This window comes from Anomalospiza imberbis, chromosome 16 (assembly GCF_031753505.1).
Source record: "Anomalospiza imberbis isolate Cuckoo-Finch-1a 21T00152 chromosome 16, ASM3175350v1, whole genome shotgun sequence".
NCBI lineage: Eukaryota > Metazoa > Chordata > Aves > Passeriformes > Viduidae > Anomalospiza > Anomalospiza imberbis.
Window position 1 is genome coordinate 7,971,606 of NC_089696.1, and position 26,731 is coordinate 7,998,336.

Sequence of the window (26,731 nt, forward strand, 5' to 3'; positions counted from 1 at the left end):
CCCTTGTTGTCCTGCTGTCCAGCCCCGTCAGCTGGGCGGAGTGTCAGGGTTGCCATGCTTTCTCCTTCTGTAATTTCAGAGGTTGGCAAAAATCGGGAAAGGAAACGTGGAAAATGAGTGAGAATTTCTTCCATGTGTGCAGCGGAGGAGTTTTGCACCGAGTCCCTGACAGATGTACTGTTGATTGAAAGGACTCGCCAAAGCTGAACTTCTAATGAAAAGGACTTGCCAAAATGTAACTCTATACGGGGTATTTTGCAAGCCTGAGGATCCCTGGCGTGTCTGAAGGCTTGTGTGTGTGCTCCCTGTTGCTGGGATGAGTCAAGAGTGTTTATTTTGTCAATGCATTAAGTATTTCCCAAAGGAAATGGAGCCGGTGTGGGTGAACAAACTGGATTTGCTATTGTCTGCTGGGGCTTGAAGGAAAATGTGAGTTATCTTAGGCAATAAAGCCTAGGACAATAGTTAAGTGTGGGGGTTGGAGAGGTTGTTAGATTATTTTGTTTGTTTTTTACATTTCCTCTCAAAGCAAATATTTATATGACTGTCTTCCAAAGCATCTCTGGTGGAGGCCAGTAAATAAAATTTAGGAAAATCAGAAGTGATGGTGAAGTCAATGTGTTTCCTAAGCCCAGCAGTCACTGTCAGTGAGTCAGAGCAGTGCTTGCCCCTGAGGCCACCCTGAGCCCACTGCTCGGATCCCCAGGGCGACTCTGGGGACGAACAGCTGCTTATGTTTAATGTTGTGGCATTTTCACAGGATAACATGTTTCTCTGCATCCTTCCAAACTTCTCCATGACCTTCTGAGTCACTCTTCCATCACACCTCATTTCCCATTGATAAGTTGTTGCAGTTTTCCAAACTGCTTCAGTTTGTATTCTGCAAAAAAAAAAAAAAAATTCATATAGAATTTTGTGTTGTTCTTTTTTCTGCTTGCAAGGGAATCTCCTTTTTAAACAAGATTTCAGTTTCTATTTCTTGTATTAATCTGTGTTTTAAAAGATGCTGTTACAACAATGGTTTGTGAAATCCACGTTCAGTGACTTTCTGGTACTCTGAGTTCTTGGTTCTGTATCTCTGCAAGTTTGGCCTCATGTCAGCTCTGGTTTTTCTCCTCCACAAAAAATATTTTGAATCTGTTAACATTTTTCTTCTGAACTCTTTTGCTTCCTCTCACATTAATTATTTACTCTGTATTTTGACCGTGTTTAATAGAATTAATTGGAAGAGAACTAGTTTGAGGTGGAAATCCAAGAATCATTATTTGAGGAGAAACAGCATTGACATGGAGCATGATGACTGGTGACATTGGGACAGTCTGGGGCTGAAAGAAAAGTATTTGGAATGTAAAACTTAAATTTTTTTAGTCTTTTAGCTTACAGAAATATCTTGAGAAAAACATATGTGGGTAAAAAATGTATCTTTGTAGACACTCCTCACAATGCTTATTTACTGTCTTTTGCATGTAAAAATAAAAGGAGTCATACTTGAACATTTAGCTGTTCTGTTGCAATACTATAAAGATTTTAACATGATATGAATTAAGACGTGGGTTAAACTGACAAACTCGTAGGACTTCTGACACCCAACGTGTGTGGTTTGATCTTTCTGTGCTGATTCTGCTCTGTTCATCAGTGCAGATGGGAGCTGGGTGGGCTGGACTCAGCTGCTGCTGCTCTTCGACCTGACACCCTGAGAATGTGGGATCCAGGGGGACAGACCAGAAATATTGCAGTAGGATGGACAATGCGCCACCGCTAGCACAGCTCTGAAACGGCAGCTCTGAACGCGCAGGTGAATAAAGAAGCAGTCTGTGATGTATTTTTTGTATGTGCAATGCCTGCTTTGAAGTTACACATTAAACCAACAAGATCTTTCTCTTTTTAACAACCTTGTCTTTTACCATGAATGCCCTGGATGGACAAGAATATTTTAAATTGGAGTTTGTGTGATTAAAGATTTCAGATGTTACTGCAGAGTACTATGTAACCACCCTGCTATTTCCTGCAGCATGCAATGCCATTCCTACATATGTACCACCATACTCCAGCTGGTCTATTCTGGTACAGTAGTCAGGCCAGCTGACTGGATTTAACTGGTGCATTTTAAATAGGATGTGAAGACATCGTGAGACACAACCCAATGCAACCACAGGGCTGTGCAGTCAGCTCAGCTACTGCATATTTTGATGCAAACCTGGTTGTGGATGAAGTTGTTCTGGTTCTGTTTGTGCTAGTCAACTTGAACTAGTTAAGGGCATTGAAACCAGTACAACTGGTTCACGCTGAGAAATGAGCTATTTGAAGGTGAACTTAGGCTTTCCCTGGGGCCTTCCCCTAGGACCCCGCTTTGGCTCAGTCCTGCGGAGCCCAGGTACCAGCGGTACCTCTCCTCGGGGGACACGTGGGGACCCTGTCCCCAGGGGCCACAGCAGTGCCACGGAGAGGGAGATACCGTCATGCCCAGCGCCGGCTCCGGTCCTGCGGGCAGGTGCGGTGCGGGTGCGAGGCGCTGGACCCTGGAAGCTGCTGGGGCAGCTGACCCGGGCAGGCGGGCGCGCCTGCAGTGCTCCGGGGGAAGCGATTCCGCCTCGGGTACGCTGCCGGGGGCGCGGGGCATTTCTGCGTTGAACAAAGGCACGCGTCAGGCTCTGGCCGAGGCTCCTGGGCCCGTCGTCCGCCCTGGTGCGGAGGCCCACCAGGGCCCACCAGGTGGGTGCGGACGCGGCCGCGCCCGCGCCCGCGCCGGCGTTGCGGGCGCAGCCCCGGTGCCCGCTCGCGGCGCTGACCGGCCGCCCCCGCCCTGCCTCGGCGGGGCTGCGCAGCGCGCGCGGCGGCGGCCCCGGGCTCGGCATCCCCGTGACGCGGAGCCAATCAGGGCTCCGAGCTGGCGCTGCCAGCCCGGCCCGGCCCCGCCCCGCCCGCCGCCGCTCGGGCCGGAGAGCTGTGGACGGGGAAGCGCTGCCGCGGGAGCCCGCGGTCGCCTCGCCGCGCTCCATGGGGATCGAGAGCCTCTGCAGCGCGGACGCTTCCAAGCCCTTCTGGGTGAGCGGCGGGATGGGGCCACAGCGGCTCGGCTCGGCTTGGTGGCGGCTGCCGGTGTAGGCACGGAAGGATGGCGGGGAGCCGGGTGGGGCTTGGGTGGTGACGGAGCCCGAGGGGGCTGCGCCCGGCAGCGGGGCAGCGGGAGCCTGCGGTGCAGGCGCTCCCCGGGCAGAGCGCGGGGGCTGCGGTGAGCACCGGCGTGGAGCGGCTGCGGGCCGGCGGGGCCGGGCCGTGCCGTGCCGGCGGCTCGTGGTCTCCGCCTGGGCGCGATGTCCCCACGGCCGGGTCGCGGAGCGGGCGCCGGCACGCCTCGTGTGCGGGATTTCCGGCAGGGAGATGCTTGGAGAGGGAACTGGCGAGAGGGTGCCTGGCCAGCCCTGGGAACGAGCTCCCGAGTGGCCGGAGCAGGTCTCTGCCCACGCGTTTGGCCGCTCGGCTGCGTTACTCGGGGCCGTGCGGGTAACAACAATAACGGTGTCCGACGGCTGCCGTCACACGAGAGCGGCTGAAGGAGGCCACGGACAAGCGCTATCTGCAGCTTTATCGCACGTTTGTACAGCAGTGTTTTCGCTCTTCCTTAACGAAGAGTGGTGAGCGCAGGTGCTGTGCGTGAGCTGGAAGGCAGCTGTGCACAGGTGAGCGATGCGGGGACGTTGCGGTGGGGTCTTGCTCAGCTCAGACACGGGGTCCTGTGCGGGGACACGCGGGTCCTGGCAGCAGCGAGGCACCTGCGAGAGCAGGATCGGAGTGAAAATTCATCTCAGGAGCAAACTGGTTTGTATGTAGGTTGCGTGGAGGAAGGGAAGAGCTGGAAGTTAGGAAAATAAATGTGGAGTGAGAGCTACTGAAGTCCTCATAGGGAAGAGAACTACTTGTGTATTCATCAGATGTTTGCCAAATAGTTTTGCTGTAATGAGTTGCCTTACTAGTGAAAAAATAAAATAGAATCAGATGTCTTAATAGATACAATCGTACTATTTATCTCAAGAACCATTAGGATATTACTGAGTAGATATTTTTAAAATAAGACCAATTATTTTTTTCCAGCTGATCAAAAGTGACTCTGCTAACTTGCTTTTATATTGTTTATACTAATATCTCTTTTCTACTATTTCTCAGGTTTGTCAGAACTGTCTAAATTGTGACTTGTCATTATATATGTTTTTTTCTCTTGCCTCAAATGAGACTTTTCATTTGAAAGACTTAAGAGAATACATGTTTCAGAATGAGTTTTTGGAAAAACTGACTTGAGAGAGTAGTAGGATTATGAAAAAGAGCTGCCAGCTCATTCTTTGAGTTGTGGAATTGTAGCATGAGGTAGGCACAAGAACTATGCAGAGGAAGTTGGAAGCAACCAGTTTATATAGGATTTTTGGCAGCAGTTTTTTTTTTTTTTTAGGAAAACTGTTCTCATGTGTATTACAGCAATTTCTGGTATTTTTGTGAAAACAACTCCATACATTTTTTCCACTAGTTGCATTGATTCCCAGTGTTTTGGGATTTGTCATCCTTCTCCAAATCACATGGAGCCTGCCTTTCATTTCTTCCAGCTAAAGATCCCACATCCTGTGGGTATGGTTGTTTGATTTATGGGTTCTGATCCTGCAGAAGAATAATTGTGCATTTGAGTGAGGGCTAGATGTGCCTGGAAAAATCTTCCTTCATGCTGAACTTGTCTTCATAAGTAACAGTCTGTCTGCACTTTGTTGCATCATTCCCAGTAGGGGAGAGTAGAAATGCCAGTTTGGGTGCTTATGGGTACTCTGGCTGCTGCTTTTTCTGACATTTCCACTATTGCTGCTCTTTAAAGCTGAAGTTCTCGTGGGTTTTCAGAAATTGTCTATGTATATGCAGTGTTTACTGGGGTTCTAGGTATGTCCTGTGGTTGGGCTGCTGTTCTTCCTGACTTCTGGACTGCATTCTTGTTATTCTCAGAGCTGGGTGATAGCTGGATACACAGTGGCACGTGTTATTGCATTCCTCTGGTGGCTGCATCAGCTGTTTTGGTTGGTCCTGAAGCCTCACTAGCGGAGCAGAGGGATTTTGGGCAAACTCAGCTTCAAGGAGATGATGTGTTTTCTGTTAAAGGTGATCCTGAATTGTGGGCAACTCAGTTTTAAATTGTGGGGTAGACTGTGGCTGAAAGGACCTAATGGACCCTTAAAACTGTATGCTAATCTTCTTAGGCTTTGCTGGTCAGGATTTTTCTTGTTTGCACACCCAAGGAATGTTATTGTTGAAAGTTCTTGTCTGAGAATTAAACAGATTGGTTTTATTTAGTACTTACTCTCAAAGGTCAGGAACCCAAGGAAGATTGCCATCTTCTTTACTCCATTATTTCTTTTTTCTTTCTCACTGTCTAACCTATCTCTGTGTGTTAACTGTGCAATCAGATTTTACTGCATATAGTTCCTTTATAGAACTTCACTGCATCTTGCTTCCTTTAGACTCCCTTTTTGGATAAGTACAGTTAATCCTTGCTTGCTCTACCATCACTGAGTGTCTTGGAATGAATATTCCATCCATAATATAAAGAAAGGTACAGCTGTGCAAGATGAAGTTACTATTTACTGATAGTTGTTGACAACAATAAAAGCTTGAAAAACCACAGTGCACTATTTGCATTCCAGTTCAGTGAATTTAAGGGCCTGTTCAAGCTGTAAAACTTAGTGACCTGACACACTGAGATAGCTTTGGCTAGAATATCACTGCTGTGTGTGAAAAGCCTACCTTGTTTCAATAGCAGCACACGAAAAGGCAGAGGTAAAGCAAGGTGAGGAACAGTGTGGTTCCAGGTAAGCAGGATAAGTGTCACAGCAGATGTAGAACCCACTGTACACTTTGGCCTCCTGACCTGACTGACTGGAGATATCCACACATGCACAGTTGGTGCATGGTCTCAGTGCATGTGCATTTTGAAATAATCTGCTGGCTTTTCTTTGAATAAAATCTTGGTTTCAGTGTTTTTCAGAGCTTGTAAACTCTCCAGTATCACGCTTAGAGAAGTCTTTTCATGTTTGAAATTGCTAAAGGAAGAGGTTAACAGTATTTGTGACACTTTGGTGTTTCAAAGCTCTCAATAGGGTTTTATTAAAAAGAAGTGGGAAATATGTATCTGAAACTTTTGAGTTTCTTGCCAATACTTAAGGGAATGCAACATAAATGGTATATATAAATATAAGTTCCTATCATGTTGTTCACAGGCAGACACTTTGTTTTTTTAAAGTTAATTTTGATAGAAGTTCTTTATTTCAATGGAAATTTAGCAGATTTTTTTCCCACAGTTTTCTAGTTGGGCTTTTCATTGTTGAGAAATGATTGAAAGTGAGTAATTGCATTCACTTCCAGGAGAAAAGCAAGTTTTCAGCTTCTCTGTTTTGTTTTGTAAACTAGAGTCCTGTGATTCAAGCTGTAAACCCTGGCCTGTTTCTTCCCTGTTTGTTCAGAAAGCTTTTGTGAAGCCTCTTCACTGTTAGTAAAGAAGTGGTATCCACACACTGTGCCAGGTTTAGCTCTTTTTGTGTGAAAACAAACTACAGAAGAACAGACTGGGTGGGTGAAGGTGAGGTAGAGCTCATACGCAAAATCTAGGGACCCGCTTGGAGGGATTGGGCTTTGCTTCCTTTGCCATTGTGTAGAGTTCTGTCTGAGGCTTTTGGGCTCGTTTGTCTGCCTAGAAAAATGTATTTTCTTAGTGTTTGTCAAGGACGTTATGTTTTGTATTTGGTTGACTTTGTTGTAGTGGGAGAGATCCATAATGTAACTCGACAGAATGTTATTAAGGAAAAAAAAAGTATTAATATTCTTTAATGCATTGCAATCATTAACTGACATTTGCGAAGTGATACTGTGTGACACAAACAGCTGCTGTGCTTATGTTATTTATGAAGACTCTGGTAGTTTTACCAAAATAGACTTCTGAAGAAAAACCAGTCTTCTTATGTAAGGAGCAATTTCATGTTCTGAAGAGCTGTGGCTAATGCTGTCACACATCAGATAGGCAGCAAATTGGCACGGCTCTTGGAGCCCTGCAGCTCTGTGCACCGGAAGAGATATGTCCTTGGTGTTTTTCAGTGTGTTTGTGGCAAAGCTAGGGAGGGATTGGGGCTGCTGTGGGAGGGCACTGCGTGAGCTTGATAAAAGCCAAGAGTTTTAGTCTCTGCTAAAGAGTGTGCAGATCACAAAACTGCTTATATTCGCTGACACAGGAAGGTCATATGTGCACAGCATTTGGAACAGAGGAGTAGCAGAGTGATAAACAAGGAAACCTTTACACAAAATGGTGCTTTATTGTGATTAACAGCAGATAGCATGATTCTCATGCCTTGGCTGTTGTGTTTTTTAGCAGTGAAAGCCAGAGGGTTATTTGTCAGCTTTCTTCCATTTATAAACAAGGATGGTCTAAATGTGCATAGAAAAATTAAACTTAGATTAGAAATGAAACTGATATCCCTTGATCCAGAATAGATCAATTTAAGGGGAAAACAGGGAAATTAAGCCTGATAATCTGTTGTTGATGGGGATTTTCTGAACAGATCACCTGCCATTCTACAGCTGGCAATTCAGAATTGCTCACAAAAGTTAAATGAGGGAAAAAACGTGGCAAAATGCCTGAGTAACTTGTTCCATTTCGTGCAATTACAAAGCAGTTTACATTGAAACACTGTGCTATACTGGGACTGAGTGAAGGTCAGCCAGGGTTGGCTGAAGTCACTCTGGGTCACATCTCTAAAAAGCCTACTCACGGGTACTGACCTTTAGCTTACTTTTAATAGAGTCAGAATTCCTTGCATTACTGTTTTCTCACTTTTTGCACCTGTGGTACCTTCAGGTACAGTTTATCCTAACTTAAGCTGTTACCTTAGTCCCTTGGTAAGATTATTACCCAGGTGTGTTCAAACTTCTCAGTGATTAGAACTCAAGGTGCAGGCTGTTGCATTATTAAGCAGAAGCCCTGTGTTTGCTGCAAGAAGGAGATGAGAGCAGGAATCCTTGTCTTGTATCCTTTTAGGTAACAGTGTTTTCGGTGAAAGACTTTGCAGAAAGGTAAAAACCATCCTTAGGTTCTGAAACTAGATGTTGTAAATATTTTATTGTCAAGTGGCCAAATGTTTTGTCATGGTACTTGCAGATATGGCAGGGTATAGAAATGCAGTGTCTGTAGAGAGAGGTTAAATTTTAATTTTGCAAGTTCTAATATAATCTATGTTTCTCTGACACAGAAAAATAGCCATAGTTTGGTGGCTTTCAGCTTCTTAGGTTACAAAGCTCAGCTCTTGTAAATGCCACAGCTGCAGGTGCTCCAGTCTGGCAATTTGTTAGCACCTGCTTCTTATTTTAGGATAAAGGGAATAAAAAAGCAAAATATGCATTTTTTTCTTGGAATTTAAAACACAGTTCCAGCTGATGCAGTGCTTTCTATAATAAAGGATCTCAACTTTTCATAAATGCTAGGAAATACTCATGTATGTGTTTAGGACAAGACACCTGATTTAAGTTCAGGACCAGTTATTGGAAGGTAGAGGCTTTTCCTTGTCTGTGTTAACGAGTCAAATCTGCATTATGTAAGTAATTACTGTTGAGAACTTAAACCATTAAAACCATTTATAACTTGCTAAAACCATTTCTAATAGAATACATTATGAGAAATTAAGGGCATTTTCTCATCACTGGAAACACTGGTGTTTCCCTCCCCTAAATATTCTTTATATATATGATAAAAAATTTAGGACCCTTGTTTATTATTTGATTATTATATTTTGTAACTTTTCCACCTCTTGCTCTAACAATCTTGTCTTTGACAACGTTAAGATACTTCAAGAATAAAGCTTAGGTTTCAGAATTTGAAGTGAAGGAGAGGCATGGTGTCTTCCCTTTTCTGAGATCTCAGTCTGCACAGGGTATTTTGGGAAGCTTGGCTAGAAAACTTTTGTAGGGATTCTGGAGTACTTTTCTTGTACAAGTATCTGTTGCTTGTCTTATCAACTTGTCACTCCCTGTGATGAAGGCTGAGCAGTGAGCACAGCAGAGCAATCTGATGCTGGTGAAGATTGTGCCATGATCGTGCTTGTTTAGGCTCCATTCTAAACATGCTCTTAGACAAATGGTGAGCCTCAGCACAGGTTTCATGATCTGACTCCAAAACGTGAAGGGCAGAACAAAGATGGCATATCAGGTATCAGGGACTTTTTTTGAAGTGGGGTCAGAGCTCCTTTAAAGCAGCCTTAAAGAGAGAGGTCCTGTTCTGCACTTCCCTTACCCCCCTTCCTCTTGTGCACTGATGCAGCTCCTCTGAAGATGTAGGCTCAGCCAGATCTGCCAAATCTCCTGTCTGGGGAGAGGCAGGAAATTTGCTGTTCCAGATAGATGCCACGAGGCCATTAGCTTTTATCCTTCACTGAGAGAGTGGTTCAGTCAGCTCATGGTTTTATAGGTGCTACCCTGGGAATTTTTTCAGTCCTGTATCTAGAGCTAGCAGATTGTAAGACTTCCTATTTCAGTGAGAAATGATGATACTATTATAATGAGAGTTGTCAGCTGCAATTACAGTGTTACTACCTGAGAGAGCTAATTACTTTCGTTTAACTAAATGTAAACATTGCATTAAACAGAAGGTCCTTTTTATTGTTGATGAGATAAGATTGAGAAACTTTATCTTGGTATTACAAGGGAAGTGGTTCTTCTGTGGGTGATATGGAAATAGTGGGTACACAATGTCAGTGTCAAACTCCATTTGAAGGAGTAAGTGTTGACCATGATGTTAAGATTCCAGTGTGGTTTTGTAATTTCATTTTTTACATAGCTGTGTGGTAATGTTTTAAGTCACTTTTTCAGTCACAGTTTGGTTCATGCAGGTGGATTTAACAGTGTGGCTGGCAGCCTGCATCACTTGCACACAGCAGGCATGAAACCAAGCAATTTGGGTCTGTCCATTTCCGCCAGTGAGAATTCTAAAATGTGCTGTGGGTCAAGTGAGATTATTGATGTGAGAACGAGCAACCCCTGGCTGCTCACTTGACCGCCTTTCCTGGCTGCCAGGAGAGGCAGCCAGCATCAAATACTGTTATTCCTCAGATTAGCCGAACAAGAGGCACACAACTGTCCTTGGTCTGTCTTCCCTCAGCAAAGGCAGTAAACTGGCCTTTTGTGTTGCAACTTTGTGTTACAATTCTACTGCCAATGCTTTTTATCTTGCCTGTTCCTGAAATTTTAGACAGGAGTTAGTACAGTTCTTAATTTTCCTAGGTTTTATGCACTGTTAAGTAAGTGGTTTACTTGTGAATGGATCCACTTGATTCTGGGGAATGCCTAGCATTTTTGTGTCCTCCTTGTAGACAGAGGGTTTCATTTCAGGTGTGATAGGAAGCTTTTTTGTGCCATGAAAAAAAAACATACTGCAGGGCATTAGAGCTGTGGACTGGTATTTTTGAACCATAGGGCTGATGATAGAAATGAAAACTGAGAAATAGGTCAGGTAAAATTAAAAATACCCATCTGCTATTCTGGGAAACTTTAAAATTGTTAAAGAATTTTTGAAAAGAAAAGAAAAACCAACATGAAACTGTTTAACATCTGAGTTATGGTTCTTCTGGAGTACACTAACAGTAAGCCAACAGTGTATCTCTCCCAACATCTACCAAAAAGGAACAAGGATCAGACTGATTCTTCTCCACTGGGTTTCTGCAGTCACAGCTTAAAATAAAGGCTGCTTCCAGATTATACAGTCTAATAGCTATAGACTTTACCCTGGTTTTTCCTCCTCTTCCTTTATGGCAGGAGGCTGCTAGTTTGTGTAGGTTTTCAGTGGTTGTATCTCTGTCATTTGATGTGACTTTGGAAAGCAGAAGAGTTAACTGATCAGTCAGCATGAAAATGGTTAATCTTTGAGCTGAGAAAAATTGAGTAATTTTGTGTTTTAGTACAACTTGCTAAAACAGTGTTTCTAAAACTTGAGTCAGAAAAAAATGTCATTAATTTGCTAATGAATGTCAAATACAAAGGTCTACTTCAGTTGAGTGTTTCTGCATTTTGTTTGTGATGGAAAAAACCAAATCTGAATCTGGGTTTATATAAAGCGTGTACTTTCTGCTGGCACAACTAGTCTAGACTTGTGTAACTGAACCTATCATTTAAATGTGAATGCATGCTGGTTTCATGATGAGAGTGACACGTTTTCCAGCTGCAGTGGAATCTCCTAAAGCTGTGGTGTCCTCCACGCAGACTTAGGGCATGGCTGCCTTTTGTGATGGATTGAGTTCCTCTTGACTTTGTCCTCTGATGGTGATCCCAGCTCGGGTCAGCCTGAGAGCCTGCTGCTGGCATGTCCCACACTCGTCCTGCCTGCTCGGGGTGTCACTGTGGTGGCCCCAGCGCCTTCTGGGCTGCTGTTAACTGGGAACCTGCCGTGGCTGCTGGTCAGCGTGGGGCAGCGGTGACCCAGCTTGGGTGGCCCTGGCTGGAGGGGCTCTGTGAGGAACATGGGATGCTCAGAGCAAGCATGGGCTCTGCAGCTCTGTTCCTGGCTGTGCTACTGCCTTGTGTGGACACAGCCTGAGGGAATCAGCAGGGAAATACTGCTGCCTCTCTTCACGTGTTCCTTGCCTTTTGCCAGCTGAAATGAATGTAAAATGGAAGTGGCTTCTGCCACAGTGTGTTGCTGTTTCTTTTGTACAGAGAAGTGTTTTTAAAGCTAAGCATGTTCCTACTTGATAGCAACAGTGTCTGGAAACATAGGAAAGAACTGATGTTGCTGTTAAATTCTAGCAGTTGTCTTGCCCAAAATTGCCCATTTGTCCTCTCTTTCTGTTCTGTACCCTGAAGTATCATTACATTGCACACTCCTTCCTCTTATGCAGAAACAAACACCTCCAGATAACTTGTGAATATGAACGTCAAACGGATGGTTGCATGTTTTTAGAATATCCTCCAGCCAGTGTGCATAGCAGTCATGCATACAGCACTTCTTGCTTTTATTTTGCCACGTGGCAATGATATGTGTTACCTGCCCTGACCTTGTTGGTGTTTGTCAGATTCATTTTATAGCAAGTATTTCCAAATAGGGAAAAAGAAGTGAACAACTTTCTAAACAGTGAGTAGATGTCCTAAAGTTTATTCAAAAAAAAGATGTCAGTGCTTTTGCTTGTTTCTTGTAAAGCTGATTACATCCGGTTGATTTACTTGTATAATCTTATGACTATCTTAATTTGTGAATTGTAAACTGTTCTGCAGAGTCATGAGACTTTTTCTTGGCTCTTGTGCTGGAGTAATGCAGCTGGGACTTAGAAAGCCAAAAACATTTGTGTGGTGGCTGAATGTAAGGATGACTCAGCTGAAATTTCTGATGAGTTATGCACTCGGGAAACTCAATGTGTGTGGCTTCCCACAGCATCTCACAGCCACTGCCTTGTCACAAACAACTTGTGACCCCTACAAGACACAGTCAAGCATAACTGGGCAGTCTTACGTTCTACCAGTGTTAATGCACTTGAATTGGCTCAGAGATTTTCTAAAAATGATACAAAGTGAGAAGAATTTTTAGAATGCTGTGGGAATTAGAGGGGAAAATAATACTGAGTGTCCTGTGTATGCTGTCTATCCTAGATTCTCATAGAAATTGAGGGAAATGGGGAAGGAAAATGCATCTTCCATTCTTCTTTAGATCTATGTTCTCTGTGTAATTGTGTTTGAAGCTGTTTATTCAGTGGAACATGGGGACCAACAAGGATCAAAGTGTGGTGATTCTGGGCAGTGGGATCTGCTTTAGGCTTTGATGTTGGAATAGAGGGAACAGGCACTACAGCTCCCTTTGGTTCTGTTTCCTCATCTATAAAATGTGGATAATGGCACCTGTTTCAGTGACCAGCTCAGGCTTTTATAAAGGAGTAGGATTAGTGACATTATGTCCCAGTAGTGGTACTGGTGTTTTGTGTAGTGTAAACTCTGCAACTGCCTGAAAAAATGCTTTGCCACTGAAAAGTTTACACTGTAGTCAACAAGCCTTTGGGCATGGGCCTGCTGCTCTTGGCTCAGTGACTTTTGAACAGAAGCCTGGGAGCAATGCTTTGGCTGTTGAATATTGCAGTCCATCTACAGCTGCAATATTGTGCTTTGCATTATTCTGTTGGAGAGTCAAACATCTACAGCACTTGAGAGAAAGTGTTGCATGTGATAAGTTTTCAGCAAGGTCAGTGACTTAAAGGTAAAGGATTGTTCCTAACTCAGAACAATCATAAATATGGTATGAAAGCTCATGTTACTACTAAATAGTCTGTCATTGTGAATAGTCCTTGTGCCAGTAATTAAAATGCTCATGTTTTTATTACTGTGAGCATCAGTTTTGGTTTGATTGTGTGGTGATTTACCTTGGCCTTGAAAAGAGAAGTAAGAAAACATTGAATTATATAAATTTACATCCTGTCTTGTTGAGTAGGAAACGAACTGCAAGGGTGAGCCTTTTACTTGATTCTATGCCTTGTTGTTGTGCATTTTTTTTATTCTGAGTCCTTATTTCTGATTGTCAAATACTGAAGTTCAGTGTTGGCTTTTTCTGTAACTTAGCCTGTTTTCTTGTCCCAGGATTGGAATCTGACATGGCACACAGAAGATCCAGACTTCACCCTGTGCTTTCAGAACACAATCCTGGTCTGGATTCCTTGCATTTACCTGTGGCTCTGCTTCCCAGTGTACTCCCTGTACCTCCGCCGTCATGACAGGGGGTACATCCAAGTGTCAAACCTTAACAAAGCCAAAACGGTACGTGCCTCTTTGAAATCACAACTTACCAGCCTTCTTGGAAAGTGGAATCTCTTTTCAGCTGTGTTTTAGCACAGTATTGAGCATCAGTCTTGACCTGTGTGCCCACTTCAGGTATAACTTATTTGTTCTGCTTGTGTTTGATTTCCCAGCCTTTCCTGTTTCCTTTGCCCTTTTATCAGGCTTTCTGAAATTTACCCTGGCATGGCAACAAACATGCAAATCCTTTTAAAGACCAGTTGGAGAAGACTGTTTTAAGGCAACTCAATCTCAAGGCCCTTATTTCTATAATAAAAAGAATTTATTATCCTGTCAGTTTCTTAAGTTACACAGCATACATTTCTAGAGCTGCTGCAGGTGTTCTAGTCCACTTCTATTGTGAAATAGGTACTTAATGTTTTTGTTTTTTTTCCATCCCTGTAGAAAAAGTGCAAAGTTTTAAGAAGGGCTGTAATAACAGGGTGTATTGGAGAGGTTTTTTTTCTCTGAAATCTGTTATTCAGGAGACCAGCTTTCTGCATCATAATAGACTGATAATAGACTGAATTACATGGTATTAAAAATCAGTAAACTTTTTTCTTCTAGTAGGAATTCAATAACTAAAGCCAAATTGCTTTTCTTTTATGCATGTGGTAGAATTGCCCAAATAATATAATCTGATTATGACTCCTGCTAACACATAACATCTAGTGTTCAACTGTATGTTGTGCTGCATTATCTTTGTGAATTGATGTATTAAAGACACCTTTTTTATTGCAGGCTTTGGGCTTAATACTGTGGATAGTCTGCTGGGCAGACCTTTTCTACTCTTTCTGGGAAAGAAGTCAAAATATTTTTCGAGCTCCATTTTTTCTCATTAGCCCTACAGTATTGGGAATAACAATGGTAAGTTCTTCTGCACAGCCATTGTCTGTGCAAAGCTGTAAGCAATAACACCATCTCTGTATTATTCACAGTGCTGTAATCCTTTAAGCTGCAGCCTTTATATACTTTATATACAGACTTATTCTGTAGTTGAGCTTTGAAATACTGACTCTGAAATACCTGCTTTTTTAATTAAAAAAAAAAAAAGAGAAAAATCAGACTCTTGCTGTCTGTGCTCAGTGTGTTGCACATCAGCACACAAGGCAGTTCCAGTTGTCTTATTTTGGTAGGCTGAGCCAGCATCAATTTAATAACTTGGCTCAGGCATAGGGTAGAGGAATCAACTCAAGAGAGCTGATTCAACCTAGATAATACAGACCTCTGAACTTGGGGGGAGGTTGTTGAAATATCTCCTCACAAACTCTCGTATAACATTCTTGAGTGAGTGTTCTCTTTGTGTGTTATCTCTTGATGGCACAGTGGAAAGCCTTGAAAGCCACAAGTCACACAGGTGCTCCCAGCTACCTCCTTTGACTTAGATGTGCTGAGGTTTTCTGCTTTCACACCAATATCCCTGCATTTCAAGGGAGTTGCCTTGCTATTCATTTGCTGTCAGTTGCCTTAGGTTTATCACAGAGCTGGAAGCTCAGGGGGACACCCCAACCCCAACAACAACCAAACAAAAACCCCAAACAGCCCTCAAACATACTGACAAATGCAAGAGCTGTTAAGTAGTTTGTGGTCATTTAAAAATGCAACTGTCAAGCTTTTGTCAGGCTGATTGAAAATGCATGTTGCAGTAGATAAGTGAGATGTGGAGCTTCCTACAGGACTCCAAAAACACACAAAATACAGAAATAGACTAATACTTGGTCAGTGTTGTTTCGTATTATGGCTTGTATGGAAAAAATATTTTTAAAAGAGCTAGTCAGGAAATACCTTAATTTGATGTTGATTTGTGATATAGAACCAGAAAAGTGAAGAAGTAAATGTTGGCAGTACTTTTGTGTATGTGATTGTTTATTTCTATTTAATGCATATTCCTTTTTCCTTTTTTGTCTACTCCTTATCTTTACTGATACAGATAATTTCCTATTTAAATGTATTTTTGAATTACACTTAAAATTTCAGGGGTTTAGAAGGTCTGGGAGATACTGGGTTAGAAATGTTAATTAAGCAGACTTTAGCACAGTACCTTTTACACGTGCATGACATATTGTAAAACTAAATTTGTGAATATATTTTCATTTTATTTATCTACAGTTGCTGGCCACATTTTTAATACAATATGAAAGAATAAAAGGAGTCCAGTCTTCTGGTGTAATGACAATTTTCTGGTTCATCTCATTGTTATGTGCCACACTGATTTTTATATCCAAAATAAAACTTGCCTTAAATATGGTAAGTGATTTTTAGCCTCCTTCAGTTGAAAATGATCCCAAATGCTTCAGTGATAGTATAGTTGCTTGGCAATTACACCAGTCAAATCAGTTAATGATTCATTTAGTGTACCTGCATTCCTTGGGTTGTAACAGCAAAGGAAGCAAGAATTAATGTCTTCTGTTTGAAATGCTCATGAAATTCGTAGTGATTTTAACTGTAGCAACAGTTGCCAAGAGAATTGGGTTGGCTGTAGGGGAAAGTGGATGTGTCTGCTCGAGTGCACTCAAATTCTGTGTAATCTTTGCTATCCAGCTGCTCTGGCTGGGTGTTTATGTCATCTTCCTGTTGACTATGCAGTGGATTTCCTGAAACACTGTTCAGTGCTGGTGTGGTCTCTCCTGTTTGGACAAAATCAAAGAGAAATATTTTTATGCCAATTTGCCCTGTAGTAAGACCACCTCAAATATCAGTCTAATTGTGGAGCTGCCTGAAAATGGCTCTTTTATTTCTTCAGACCTTTTAGCTGCATTGGCAATTTTGAGAACTTTCACCCAGCTTTTGTCTTCAGCTGTTGGGAATGAGATTTTACTGGGGGTGTGCGTCCATCTATACCTGTGCTTTGATTTCTGTGGCTTGTCTTATGCATCAGTCCCAGTCTTAAAAACTGAAAGAAACTCTGAATTTTGCACACAGTGGAACAAAGTGTAATGTAAATTTTGCTCTCTGTAATTTTTTAATTCTGGGAATTACAAAATTTGCTTTTATTACTCCTTGCTACCCAGTGCATAAATGTCTTACCCCTGTGAGGAATCCACTGACTTCAAATTGGGGCTGTGTTGGCACAGACCATGTGTGAAAGAGAACTTTTTATGTAAGAAATTCATGCTTGTATTTTAATGGTAATGACTGAATAAAAATAAATGTGTCTTTCACATCCTCTCCCCTCTCATTACCTTCCCTTTACCAAAATAGATATTGACTTTAATTTGCATGGTGGGTGAGTAGTGTAGCACTTAGTTTGCAGAATTTACAGTAAGAAACTGTTTTCTGTTGAATCATACATGTTATTTAAAATAAATTCCTCAAGCCTTCTAATTGGAATATGGCCTTCCTTTGCAGGGTGCTGCTGAGGATGCATTTCGTTATGCCACCTTCTGTATCTACTTTGTCCTGGTATTAGTAGAGCTCATCCTGTGTTGTTTTCCAGAGCAACCACCTTTGTTTTCTGAAACAGTAAATGATCCTGTGAGTGAGTCTGTACAGAGTGCCAAGTATTATATGTGCAGTATTCTGTGTAATGAGCTACAGGGCCATAGTCTCCCAAATAATTAAAATTCTGCTTTTTATTTGGTGATGCAAACGAAGCCCATAACATGCAAAACTAGGGGAAGGGAGGGGCTGTGTGTAAGAAAAAGCACAAAAATACAGTTGCCCTTGTTGCTGAATAGCATTCCTGAAGGGTAAGTTATATGTATTTATATTCAGTAGTGCTGCTGGCAGTCAGTGGGAAATAGTGATTTGAAATGCTGTGCTCCTGGTTATCTGATATGTTCAGTAGGCAGTAGCATGTGGATTCACTTTCATTTGAACATGGGGAAGAATTTAGACCTGGAAAGTTTTCCACCTTAGGTAGATGTGTTTGATTTCTGGTTTTATCATTCTTGTGTCAAGTAAAGACTTAACCAGCTCAGATGCAAGAGCAGCTAATGCTAGAGGGTGGTTTGGATGTAGATATTTAATTTCACCTAGACATGATCTTTTTTGCATGTGTTCTTAATTATATGTACCAGCTTTATGGCATGGCCCTAAGGACATCCTATATCATCCTTGCAGCCCCTCTGGATTAGATGTTCTGGGTCACAGGGGTGACACTGGGCACTGCCTGGAGTTTGGATGAGCCGAGTTTAGGAATGTCAGTTTGGTACAAGGTCTGATTCTGGTTTGATGGCAGTTCAGTGACACTGACTGATGAAGAAAGGTGTGAAATGTGTGAGGGGGAAATAAATACTGCCTTTGTAACTGTGGAGAGGGTCCATGAGCAGTGCACTTCCTGAATGCCACAGTTACCTTCTCCAGCAGCATCCTGGTGCCAGGGGTGCTCTGCATGGCCATGGCAGTCTGTGCGTGTGTGTGCCTGGGAGGAGGAACAGATCCTGAGGCTTTGGATCCTTTTCATCTTTTGGTTCTTTTCATCTCATTCAGGGGCTAAATATATTTGACAGGATATTGTGGGTGTAAGGAAATGTTTTCTTCTTTGGTCATGGTTGTAATAATTACAAGGTGCTTTGAGACCAGAGTGGTTTGTTTTTCTGTTCTGAGTATTTCTAGGAATTTAGAATGTCTTCAGGAAACAGGGCAGACTTCAAATTTTAACCTTTCATTTTGCTGGGGAAAAGAGCAAAGAAGTCATGTTAGTCAGCCTTAAATTCTGCTTTATGCCCTTTTGCCAAATATTTCCAAACCAGAAATGTCTGTAAGCCTTAAGTAAAATTTTAGTATATGTTTACTTAAGCCAGCAAACTACAGTGAAATTTCTAGGATGTAGATGTTGATTTATATATAAGTCAGGCAATGTGTTTTGTATCTTGTTTCTATTACATAAATCTAGACTTGTTAAAACTTGTCTTCTTTCATGAAAGTCAGTAGGATTATTTATTATTTGTGTGATAACTATTTAATTTTATCAAAAGTTGTAGTATTTCAAAAGTAATCTAACATGTTTTAATATTTTAAATTTGGGCTTTATGCAAACCAAGTCCAGTTTTTGGTAGGACAGGATCTAGTGGGCTCTTAAATTTAGAGTTTCTACCAGCAAGTAGATTAAAAAAATATAAAGCAAAAAAGCAATGCAGCACTTTATGTAAAATTCAGAGTATTTTTACATTTTGGTGCAGTTGAAAGTATTCCCTCTATTTGCTGAAGTAGAAATCTGTCTATCAGGAAAGCAGGAGTGGCTGAACACTGAAAGTTTGCCCCCTTCCCTTTCTCTGACTTTAAAAACTTTTATTTATTCACTAATTGAGGGTGTTCGATTTATTTCCCATCATTTTACTGCAAATGTTTGGATACTTTGCAAATGTGAAACTCTTATCCCCTTTCAAAAAACCAAAAGCATCTCTCTGATACATACTCTCATTGTTCCCTGTAAAGGTTGCAGAAAAAGTTATGTGAAAAAGAGAAAATGCAGGACTCTGTTTAGTGTAGCTGGATTAGAACACAGTGCAGGACAGCACAGTACAGAATGCACAAACATGAGTTAAAGATGGCAAATGTTGGAAACACTTGGCTCTGGCTGTGTTAATTGCAATACTTTAATGACGTTTAGTGACTTTTACAGATAGACTGAGTTGCCTCAGTTATGGTTGATGATAAAACCAGTGGTTTGTTGTGCCTAAGGAGAGGCTTTAGCATTCTTTAGATGCTGTTCAGAGCTCTGAAAGAGGGAAGAGAGAAATGTGCACAGAAATTCTGCCAGTAAATGAGCTTTTCATACCTTTGAAATTGTCCCAGCCTTTCTTTGTGCTCTTTGAACCCAGGCAGATTAGGAGTGTATTGATACTTCAGTTTCCCATACATATTTGATGAATGAGATGCAGGGCTCCTAAGGGGTGTTTTAGGATGCTGTTATGCAGTTACACATTTTTACTCATTTGTGCATCTATGTCAATGGACTCGCAAGACTTCACTGCTAGAACAGGAGAACTGACTTTTTCATTCATGATTACGCAATTAACATATTTGTGCCCTCCTGTGGTAGGTAGCATACCTTGCATTGACACAGGCACTGAACAGGACATCTGGAGACACTGTCTGGCCTCCACTGGCCTCTGAAATTCCTTCAGCTGTTTGTTGTGTTGTTGATATGGAGCACTGCTATTCCTGTGTCCCAGTGGTGGAGCCTGCTGACAGCCCTGTAGCTGTGCTTGTGCTTGCTGAACAAGCTCTCAGCAGCATAAATAGCAAGTTTTAGTAATGTGAAAAAATATTGTAAACAAAAGGAATTTCAAAAACATCTCTTCTGCTTTGCTTGATTCTTTTGGCCCTGCAATCAATTTGTATGTGGATTGATTTCCTTTTCTCTCCTTTAGAATCCATGTCCAGAGTTCAGTGCTTCTTTCCTCTCCAGAATCACATTCTGGTGGATCACTGGGTAAGATCAAGCTGTTGCACAAATCACCAGTTCGAGTCAGATGGCACTTTGGGATCCTGCTTTCAGAGCTAAATTAGCAATAATAATGCAACAATATTGGTTGGTTGTTTTGTAGATAGCTTAAATTAATTTTTAAAAAGCTTGATTAATATTTTTTTACTTTTAGGGTCTTTGTAATTTTAAATTTTACCAGTCTATATTTAATGTGTTTGATGAAGGAATATAATAAAAAAAATTCCTTGGTAAATATAAGAAAGGAGAAATTGCTATATTTAGAAACAAAGACATTGAAAACTATTACCTCTTTTAGTCCAATAGGCTCTTTTTTCCCCATTAACTTAATTTTACTTATGCTGTATGATTTGTGATTTAAATCACAGAAGCATGTAAAATAATATTGGTGTATAGTTGTGGCTGGTACTTGGCCAGAGTTCCAACAGAAAGCTAGATGAAAGAAATTGCTTTGTGAAATTAAAGGCTAATGAAGATTTTGAAACTTGCTAGGCATGGGAATATTAATTGCCTGGCTGGTTTTCAAATGAGATCACTTCATCCTTTGTTTTATTTTCCCTGGAATTTGAATGCAGTGGCATATCCTTAGATGTTTTGGTGTCTAGTTCTCCCAGAAAAGACAGGAGGATGTATGGTAGCATCTGGTCCTGTGTTGCTGCAGGCACTAATGCTTGCTTGCATCTTTGTGGAGAGCTGCCTCTGTTCTGGGGCTGGATGCAGCTGAATCTATATACCTGTCTCTACATATACACAAACATTTCTGGTGTTCTTAAATTTATATTGCTGGTTCCTTCTAATTCAGGTTGATGATTCAGGGTTATCGGAACCCTTTGGAAGCCAAGGATTTGTGGTCATTAAATAAGGAGGACAAATCAGAGGAAATAGTGCCAGGTTTGGCTAGAAATTGGGCAAAAGAGTGGTCAAAGACCAAGAGGTAAGTTCAGTTATCCTGGCTTTCAGTTCTGCCAAGACACAGAGGTTTAAGAGCTCAAGTGACTCAGCCTCTGCTCAGAGGTGTTTGTTGTTTGTTACCAAACCCGCTTTTGTAAGGCTGTGTGGCTGCCCGTGATTGTCCTCCAGTGCTCAGAGAGCTGGAACCAAGCAGGGCTTTGTTTCTTCCTTATGAAGAGCTGCATCGACTTTCCCTTTGTCTTTCATGATCCAAAACTTATTACTGTGACTTTTGATGGGTGGTTTTCCCCTGGGGAGGGAGTGTTTGGACACAAACTTCTGCTGTGTAATTTGGGAGCTTGGGCTCCCTCTGTAGTTGGTGAAGCCTCGGGAGGGTAGTTCAGGGTGGCAAAGTGAGCAGCTTATTCCTTTCTTTTGACTATATAGGGAGTCTGAGCATCTAAGCCAGATGACTAAAATTAGAAAGACTGCATGCCTGTGGTCTCCATCCTACTTTCATCATCCTTGGCTGCAGCAAATAGGAACACCTTTTCATTGAAGGAAAATTGTGTGCTTGCTTACACAGTGTGTTCTACATCCAGCTTGTCCTCAGAAGTTCAGAGTATGGAGTTTAGCATAAGCCAGATGTAAGAAAAGAATGTGTTCAGTCCATTGGGAATGTCTTGGCATTAACCTGACTTCAGTCTCTTAACTCTGGTGGTACAGTGAAGCATTGATTTTGATGCAAATTCAGTATACTGGGTTCTAGAATAATAATGTCCTCTGCTCCTTAAGCTTATGAGTTACAGCTCTATTCCCCTTTCCCCAGGGCAGACTTAAGGGAGAGATTTACAGGAATGTTACCTATCCAAGCAAAGAAAGCCATTTCTGAACAGCCAGTTCATTTAGTTATGTTGTATGATTAAATACGTTTGACAGTAAAACTCAGTTAAACTGTTAAGAATCACAATAAGCAGCTCATTTACATCTCATTTGTACAGTGAACATTTTTCTAGTTGGCTTTATGCTTGAATAAAGGCTGCATTCTTTACCTGATCTTTTTTCAGGCAACCACTAAACATGTTATATGCACCCAAAAAGCAGCAAAAATCAGGAGACTCAAATGGTGATATGACAGAAGAGGTTGAAGCTTTGATTATAAAACCATCTCAGAAGAGCTCTGAAGCATCTTTATTCAAGGTGTTATACAAAACCTTTGGACCATATTTTCTCATGAGCTTCCTTTTTAAAGCTGCACATGATCTCTTGATGTTTGCAGGCCCAGAAATTCTAAAGTAAGTCTTATACACTTTATTACTGTATTAAAAGTATGTGAATAGGATTTAAAACATGCTGGTATTTCACTCCCCAAGCTGCTTTGCCTTCAGCTGATACAATGAGGAAGAGATGTCATAAAAGGGAGCAAACATGATTTTGGTCCATTGGTTTTCAAATTACAACATCATGCAATAAATGTTTAACTTTTCCTTTCCAGCACCGGGAAGGCAGGGCAGGAACATAATCAGCAGTAGCAGGAGAGTTTACTCAGTTCTAACCTGTAATTATTCTGTGCCTACCCATCAGAGTATGTGGTGCCGCAGAGCTGAGGCGCTGGGAGGGTTGCATTGCTTGGAGCTAAGAAGTCAAGGAACTGCAAGTGGTTGTATTTCAGCTGAAGGGGATATGAGGCTTCTCAGTGTAGCTCCAAGAGAATGCTGCACATGTAAGCTATGTGTTACTTCATGTTTCAGACTGGTATGTTGAGGAAGGAGTGATGTGTGCTCATACAAAATGATCTCCAGTTTCTAAGAAGTTTGCTTAAGTGTTTTATCTAAGTTTGGTACTTCAGGTGCTTGCATGACCTGTACAATGTTTGGAATAACCTAAGGCTGCAACCAAGACATTTGGTTTTGTTTTCCATCTATCAAGAGAACTCATTTCTCTCTCCACAGATTGCTGCTCAACTTTGTAAATAACAAAGCTGCCCCAGACTGGCAGGGCTACTTTTATACAGTGTTGTTGTTTGTTTGTGCCTGTCTTCAGACACTGATCCTTCACCAGTATTTTCATATTTGCTTTGTAACTGGAATGAGGCTCAAAACAGCCATTGTTGGTGTAATTTATAGAAAGGTAGGTGTTTCTTTAAAAATGTAACAGTACTGTGACTACACATATGCAATATCTGTGACTGTGAGAATGCATCACTTAAGTCTGAGTAATAAGGTCGGAGACTCTGGTATGCTGATTCCTAACTCTTAATAGAAATAAGAGCATGTCTAATTTATAAATAAAAGCCTTTAAGCTAGGACAGTTTTCTAATTTGCTACTTAACATACTGTTTCTCACTGCCAAGTAAGAAAACTTTCCTCATTTAGACTTGGGGTGTGCAGTGCTTCAGTTGGTGCAAAAATTAAAGATGCATCTACATTTACAGCTTCATTTGGGATTTACCAGCAGTGCCATCTTAGAACAAGCTGGAACATTTTAGAAAGCTGTGGACTGATAGCTCTGTGTGAGAAAAATGTGTCACAAGAAGTGAAGATTCCACTTCTTACACTAAAACAAAAACAAGTAACAAACCAAGTAACTGATACCCCCAAGCAATAAAACCACCAGCCTATACCCCAAAGTTTGCTTATTGACTTTGATTCTGTATTAGCTTATACCCAGCTGATTGATTCAAACTGTGCAACTTGCATTTTGCAGGATGTACAGGGTAAACAGAATACAGAGAAGGAAAATGCTTGTAATTTAAAAGCTGCAGTTGTGTAAAGCACTTGACTTCTGTGGAGAAAATCCAAATGGCTAAGTCTGTCCTCATGTTGTTTTAATTGTTTTTTGTTTTTTTACCTGTATGTAGGCACTTGTTATCACAAATTCTGCTAGGAAGTCTTCTACTGTGGGTGAGATTGTGAATCTAATGTCTGTGGATGCTCAGAGATTCATGGACTTGGCTACCTATATAAACATGATTTGGTCTGCCCCCCTGCAGGTGATACTGGCGCTGTACTTACTGTGGCGGGTGAGCAGTGTGTGTTGTTTCTTGCTTTGGCAGTGTGCTGCTTCCATGATTCTGTGACTACACACACCTGTTGTTCAGCCCACTGGAGGGTTTGCAGCAGTGAGGAGAAAGTGCTGTTTATTAAGAAGCCATTCAGAGCTGCTTTTGTCATTGCTGTCAGGAAGGAAAGCAGGAGGTTCTGGACTGGCACATCTGAGTTCCTATGGAGAGGATGCAGAGGGGAGCTATTATCTTTTGGGGGACTGCAGCACCTAGAGGATCTCACTTGTCCCTTGATTTAAATAAAAGTGGTCTTGGCTCTGTGCTCAGAGTAACCACATAAGATGTTTGCTGTTTCTAGTTCACACAGCACTGGGCTGTCTCTTCTTCAAATATATTTTTGCGTTTGTATAGAGATACATTTGAAGAGAGATTGATCTATATGCACTTCTATATGGGGGATATATATATATATATATATATATATATATATATGTTTGTTTCAGGAGTCAAAATATATAGATATTAACCTAAGCTTCTACTTGATCCTTCTTCTCCCAAGCTGAAAACCTAATTCAGAATGATTTTCTGTAATGTATGCAGTGATTTGAGCCAAGATTTATAAAAATTAGTTTGAATAAATGCTTGCAATTATGTACTTTTCAGAATTTAGGTCCTTCAGTGCTGGCAGGTGTGGCTGTCATGGTCCTTCTGGTTCCAATAAATGCTGTGATGGCAATGAAGACAAAAACCTATCAGGTTAGCATCTCTAGTGCTTTTAAGAAACATCTGTTCTTTGACTTGTTCCTGGAGGTTTTTCCTTATTTTTTTCCCCATCCCTCTATCACTTAAAAAAGGGAAGGGAAAAAAGGTCAGAGGTGTTGTGTATTCAGAATAAACAAACTCATGTATTTTTCAGCCTTACAGCTTATCTGTATGTAATGGTCTAAAAACCTGCAGTAGTGAAGACCAAGGTAGCACTTCAGACAGTTTCATGAAATGTCCAGAACTGAATTATTAGGAATTAGTTCAGTTTTTAACTTGCCTAAAAGCTAAAGTACAAAGGTAAACTGGTGTCTACCTATTGAACCTAATGGCCATGAATGAAATATTCACGTTTCCAGGATGTGTGGCTTGTTCCATTTGTTTGTTTCCTGGAGAGATGAAGAGGAAAAAAGCCATTGATAGTACTGAAAATAAAGCAAAATCAAGTTTGGTCTAAGGTTAGATGCAAGCTGTACATCTTACACTGGCTTCTTTTTTAGCTGCATATTGTACCTGAAACCCAGGGCTCCCTGTTGCAGGATTAATCACACTTAAACCAGTGCCACACTTGTTTTGATCTTGCTTTGGATTTGTAGTTACACGAAGCATTCTTTTAATTGGTTTAAAACTTCTTGTTAATTCTGAATATTTGTTTGTTCAGATAGTATCTCAGATTTCCTGCTTGGGAAGCTAGTAAGCTTTTGATGATAATGAAGTAAATTTGCCATTGCAAAATACAAAGCTCAGAACTTTGAGGCTCTGCCAAGTATTGTGCTCTGTTAATTATTTTTTTCAATGTTGTTTTTAGGTGGCTCAAATGAAGAGCAAAGACAACAGAATTAAGCTGATGAATGAAATTCTCAATGGGATTAAAGTTCTGAAACTTTATGCTTGGGAATTAGCCTTTAGAGAGAAGGTATTAGAGATCAGACAGAAAGAACTCCAAGTCCTAAAAAAATCTGCTTACCTTGCTGCAATGGCAACCTTCACTTGGGTTTGTGCTCCGTTCTTGGTAAGTGAAACAAATCTGGAAGTCTTCTCTCCTTTTTGGGATTGTGCTTTCCAAGGCAGCACTTAAGGACTTCTTTTGGTTTTGTATTTTAATGAGTTGAGCCAAAATGCCCTCCAGAATGGTGGGTCCTTGAACACTTAGGGGTGCACTTCTCTGTGGAAAGGCACTACTGTTTTTGAAACTCAGTAACATCCTGGTTGGATGTATTCTAGAAGTTAGTGGCCAAAGTATTGGAAAATAAAAACCTCCTCTGCATTCCCTTCTACTTTTAGTAGAGTACTTGAGGAATCTAAGATGAAATGTATGGTCAGATTTAGGAGAATAAAAAAGTCCCTTATTTCAGCATGTTTCTGAGCAGCAGCAGGTCTTTACATAAGTTCCTGACTGAATGGGATGTTGGGCTCCAGGAGTGTCTCTGGCTGGGATTCTCCCAGCATCTGTGTAAGAACAGTATGGAAGAGGCAAAACTGTTGTGTAGTGTGAAAGGGCTTCAAATTCTTACTTGAAGAAAATAAAAATCCATGATATGTGAAACATCCCTCCTGTGTTTGTGGTTAGCTTACATTTCAACTAATACTAGGGAGAGAAGAGTGAGATCACATCAAAATTGCTTCAGACCCTATTAGAACGAGGGGCCATTGCTCTTGTCTGCAGAAACAATTAAAAGCCATGACTACATTAGGATAAAATATGTGCTGTTCCAGTTGAAGGTGTTTAAGTGTACTTTCCAGTCTCAGATTCCTTCCCTGCAAACATTTTTAGTGTTTACATTATGCTCGGGGCATGATGAAAGGCAGAGAAGCAGTGCCCTGCGTAGGAAGCATCAGCTGCATTCTTCAGTGAATGCTTTTCTAAA

At 41.3% G+C, this 26,731-nt stretch overlaps 1 protein-coding gene across 2 annotated transcripts in view; it reads left to right on the forward strand.

Moving 5' to 3' along the window:
• Nucleotides 1-2,768: 2,768 nt before the first annotated feature.
• Nucleotides 2,769-26,731, forward strand: part of ABCC1 (ATP binding cassette subfamily C member 1 (ABCC1 blood group)) — a 47,565-nt gene continuing 23,602 nt past the window's right edge. The window contains exons 1-12 of one of the 2 annotated variants that reach the window (XM_068206848.1): nucleotides 2,769-3,045; nucleotides 13,621-13,797; nucleotides 14,557-14,682; nucleotides 15,925-16,062; nucleotides 17,164-17,289; nucleotides 20,133-20,194; nucleotides 21,009-21,140; nucleotides 22,165-22,392; nucleotides 23,050-23,227; nucleotides 23,958-24,119; nucleotides 24,765-24,857; nucleotides 25,672-25,875. In XM_068206848.1, coding sequence (XP_068062949.1) covers nucleotides 2,998-3,045; nucleotides 13,621-13,797; nucleotides 14,557-14,682; nucleotides 15,925-16,062; nucleotides 17,164-17,289; nucleotides 20,133-20,194; nucleotides 21,009-21,140; nucleotides 22,165-22,392; nucleotides 23,050-23,227; nucleotides 23,958-24,119; nucleotides 24,765-24,857; nucleotides 25,672-25,875 — 1,674 coding nt within the window. In that variant the 5' untranslated portion in view covers nucleotides 2,769-2,997. The remainder of the gene's footprint in view (nucleotides 3,046-13,620; nucleotides 13,798-14,556; nucleotides 14,683-15,924; nucleotides 16,063-17,163; nucleotides 17,290-20,132; nucleotides 20,195-21,008; nucleotides 21,141-22,164; nucleotides 22,393-23,049; nucleotides 23,228-23,957; nucleotides 24,120-24,764; nucleotides 24,858-25,671; nucleotides 25,876-26,731) is intronic. The other variant, XM_068206847.1, reaches the window with a different exon arrangement.